The 3956-nt window shown below is 36.2% G+C and overlaps 2 protein-coding genes across 2 annotated transcripts in view; both read left to right on the forward strand.

Moving 5' to 3' along the window:
- The window catches only part of LOC107566541 (profilin-2-like), a 6909-nt gene extending 6386 nt beyond the window's left edge, over positions 1–523 (forward strand). Inside the window, exon 4 of the mRNA XM_016252008.1 lies at positions 449–523. Coding sequence (XP_016107494.1) covers positions 449–523 — 75 coding nt within the window. The remainder of the gene's footprint in view (positions 1–448) is intronic.
- A 200-nt stretch (positions 524–723) lies between these two features.
- On the forward strand, positions 724–2354 carry LOC107566551 (profilin-2-like). Its single transcript, XM_016252018.1, has 2 exons — positions 724–979; positions 1834–2354. The coding sequence occupies exons 1-2, from the start codon at positions 802–804 to the stop codon at positions 1929–1931; spliced, it is 276 nt and encodes a 91-aa protein (XP_016107504.1). The 5' UTR covers positions 724–801; the 3' UTR covers positions 1932–2354.
- Positions 2355–3956: the final 1602 nt, after the last annotated feature.

Here is a 3956-nt window from a genome sequence, read left to right on the forward strand (position 1 = left end):
GTGTGTGTGTGTGTGTGTGAGTGTGAGTGTGTGTGTGTGAGTGTGTGTGTGTTTCCCCCGTTCATGTCTTAACATGCAGCTCAGACTTTTAAAGGATTTAGAGATGCTGTCTCTCTCTAATTCATCTGACAGGAAGCGTTCTCAAAACGTTGCGCCGAGGTTCTCTCAAAGTTACGAACAAAATAAAGTGATCTGCTCTTTAATAATGATGGTATATTATTTATACAGCGATGAAACATTATTTCTACATCGTTCGCAGAATGTGTCTTCCAGAAACGTTTTAGTAGAATGCTAGTTTTTTAAATGTTACAACTTGTTTCGGAGGACGTTAAAAAGTAACGTTCGCGTCATGATGAAAATGATACAGTGGAATAATTCGCTGGACAAAACTTCCTCTTAGCTGGCTGGCTATCTCATGAGAAGTGTCACATTTGTGATATGCTTGCAGCTGTATCTGTGTCGTTGCAGTGATCTGGCGTGTAGCTACTGCTATTTCCGACATCCTATTAAAACCGTGAAGTGATGCACTTTATGTACATTTGAAGCTAAAATCTTGATGTTGGAATAAAAACCCACAATGCACTCAAAAGCCAGGTGATTCTTCGAGCTGTGATTGTGATCTAGTTTCCTGGAATAGATTCGGAGCACCGGAGGCTGATTACGGTCTGTGTGATGAGCTGCAGATAGGCGTCGTCTTCAGAAACATGAGCAAACACGAGGAGGATGCTTCTGCTTGTCCCAGCCTCTGTTGCATGACTCCGCGTCTGTGTGTGTGTCCGTCAGGCGTCCGAGGTGCAGGCTATGATCGCCAGTGACCGCAGTGGTCTGTTTTCTAATGGAGTGACTGTGGCCGGCAAGAAGTGCACGGTTCTGAGAGACGCTCTGAATGTGGACGGCCAGAACACCATGGACATCAAGATGAAGACCTCCGAGAAAGAGCCCGACCCCTTCTCCTTCACCATCGGCAGATCGCACAAAGGTGAATATATGAGCAATATCAAAATATGGGCGATTATTGAAAAACCTCCAGATGCATTGCGTGTTATGCGAATGAGATTTTATTTCTTTATATATATATATTAAATATTATATATACAGTGTATACACATCTAATGAGTTCATTTACATTTATAATCCATGTGTAATTATTATAAGTATTTTCAAAATATCACATGCAAACGCATTGCAATTACACGCATTTATATTTCAATTCTCGTTTATAATTTATATTTAAAAAAATGTCATTTTGATTTCTTTAGATTCTAGGCTGAAATTAGACCTGCGCATGTTTTTATATTTGTAAGGCATACACAAGTATTATATGTAAATGTATTACAAATATTTAATTTATGCTTAATTTTACTTGATAATTGATCTATGATTTATATTTTTAAAATGAATATCACTTTATTTTCTTTAGATTCTGTGGTGAAATTTGATCTGGGCATGTTTTTTATTTTTAAATTAATAAAAAATTGCATATAAATATATATAAAATTTATAATTGATTTATAAGCTATAGTCTAAAGTCATTTTATTAATTTTTTTATTATTTATAAATCTAAAGTCATTTTATTTCTTCAGATACTGAAGTGGTTTCTTTTTATTATTTATTTTGTATATATTTAATTTTAATGTATTATTCATATTTGATCATCTAATGTCATTTTAATACTTGGAATGAATCTGGATAAAATTTGACCTGGACATATTTTTATATTTATATATATAAACACACAAATAATTATATTTGATTTATAACTTTGATTTTAAAAATGCAACTTCTTTTGATTCTGGGGTGATGTTTTTCACTCTTATTTCTCTCTCTTTCAGCGATAATCATTGCTAAAGGTGTAAAAGATGCTCACGGAGGCAAAGTCAATCCCCCCGTCTTTGACATGACCGCATACCTCAGGAAGATGAACATGTGAACAAGCCCCGCCCCCTGCCCTACTGACTCCGCCCACTTCACCTGTCGACCTGATCTCCATTCATAAAGCCCGAAGAACCGCTCCACGATCAACCGAACATGTGCTTGAGAAGCCTCATCTTCATCATCATCATCATCCTCATCTCGGTTTAAACATTCCAGGAGTCTGAGATCTCGGTTTCTTCTCCGGTCAGGCCGTGGAACGCAAACTCCAGTTAATATCTAACTCATTTATTGGTTTTATCACAAATTAGTTGATTGATTTATGGTACTATGGTACTTTCTGTGTTTTGGACGGGCGGAGCGTCCAGTCAAACGGTTTTAGCATTTCTTTGTATGATTGTCTGTGTGAAATCCTGCTGAAGAAAACCGAGAAATCTGACTATTAGATGCCAAATAAAGAGAGAAAGCGTTTGTACGGAGCAGCTCCTGTCTGTGTCTTCATGGAGGCGTGATGTGCTTTATCATCACAATATCATTACTGTGCTTTACAGCTGGAATTATGAAAAACTCATATTCTCTTAGACAGTTCGCTTGATTTTTGTCAAAAAGAACACTTCAGAGTTATTTTAGTATTATTTATATATTAAAAAAAATATTTTAGCAATAAGTAATTTTGTTATGTGTTAAAAATATCACTATTTTGCTTTAACTTATTTTTATTGCAATTTAGTTTTAGTCTTTTTAGTTCGTTTCCTATTGTAGCTTTTATTCATATTTTAAATTCGCTTTAATTTTATATATTTATTTTCATTTTTGTAGTTTTGGTCACTTTTAAATTAAAATTTAGGTTAATTTTTTTTTTTAAACATTTCATTAACCTGCCACGGGTGCGTTTCTAATTTTGTAAAAAGGTTTTTCATCTAATATTTATATTTTACATGATTTAAGCTTCATATTAAATAGACGTTTTATTTTTTAGTTAAGGTTGATAACCCCGTTTTAAACACACACACACACCATCTTAACCACTCAAGAGCTCATTAGAATATTCAGTGGCTGATGCGTGTCAGCCAATCACAGGCTGTCTTACTCTTTCTCTTCCAGTAAAGGTTTTGCATTCTCTGCACACTTGAGTGAATGAGATGCACCTTCTTCAGGACACTTTCAAGAGCTGTTTGAACTCAGAGATTCGTGAAGCACCAGCGGAAAGCTTGCTGATCGTCGATTCTGACCCGTTACAGTTAAAGCAAGCATGTGTGCATGCGGTTTCGCCAGTTTCCATTAACACCGGCTTTAATTCTCAGCAGGACGGTTTATAGCAGAAATGATTATGTGAGCTTTCCATTGCTCTTGAAACATAGTTTATTGAAACAAGTTTATTGATAAAAACGCACAACCTAATGAAACATGACCGATGCAATCCAACAAACACTTGCGTTCATTTAGTAGACCCTTTTATTTATTCCTTCAGCAGATGCTTTTATCCACGTGTCTCACTGTAAAGAGGCAGTAATGTCAGACACATGAGCACACACTGCTGTGAAGGAATAGTGCTGTTAGGGAGGAAACAGGAAGTTCTGCATGTGACACACACAGACATGAGATCTGTGACAGAGATCACACACACACACTGTGCAGCGCCGTCTTGTGGCAGAGATGTGTCATAGCAGCTCAGTCTATTCTGAATGTCGTTTGTTTGATGATAGCTTTGAGTATTTCATTCAAATAATCTGCTCTACCTCTTACTGTGACTGCTTTGCCTGAGCTGCATTAAGTTTGTGCAGAATTACCAGCAGATCGTGCATTTAAACATCGTTAAAGGCGTTTATGCTGTCTTGTTCTCTCAGCTAACAGGAAACGTTCTCAGAACGTTCTGGCAAGGTTATGAACAAACGTTCCTCCTGTAACATTAATAGATAGGTGTTCATATAAAGCTATCTGGTCTTTAATAAACGTTAATGCACAAACGTTATCGGTATATTGTTAAGGGATCATTTTTCTGAACGTTTATCTACGTCTAAACGTTTAGCGTCTAAATGTACATATACGTAGTAAGGTTTCACAGAATAAAACAGAGCAAATA

This window comes from Sinocyclocheilus grahami, unplaced genomic scaffold, assembly GCF_001515645.1.
Source record: "Sinocyclocheilus grahami isolate Dianchi unplaced genomic scaffold, SAMN03320097.WGS_v1.1 scaffold1082.1, whole genome shotgun sequence".
Classification (NCBI taxonomy): Eukaryota; Metazoa; Chordata; class Actinopteri; order Cypriniformes; family Cyprinidae; genus Sinocyclocheilus; species Sinocyclocheilus grahami.

Bases quoted from the DNA above. Each gene is read 5' to 3' on its own strand.
- LOC107566551 (XM_016252018.1), top strand. From the start codon at position 802: ATGATCGCCAGTGACCGCAGTGGTCTGTTTTCTAATGGAGTGACTGTG. The intron at 980-1,833 runs GTGAATATATGA...TCTCTCTTTCAG, and splicing joins CATCGGCAGATCGCACAAAG to CGATAATCATTGCTAAAGGT.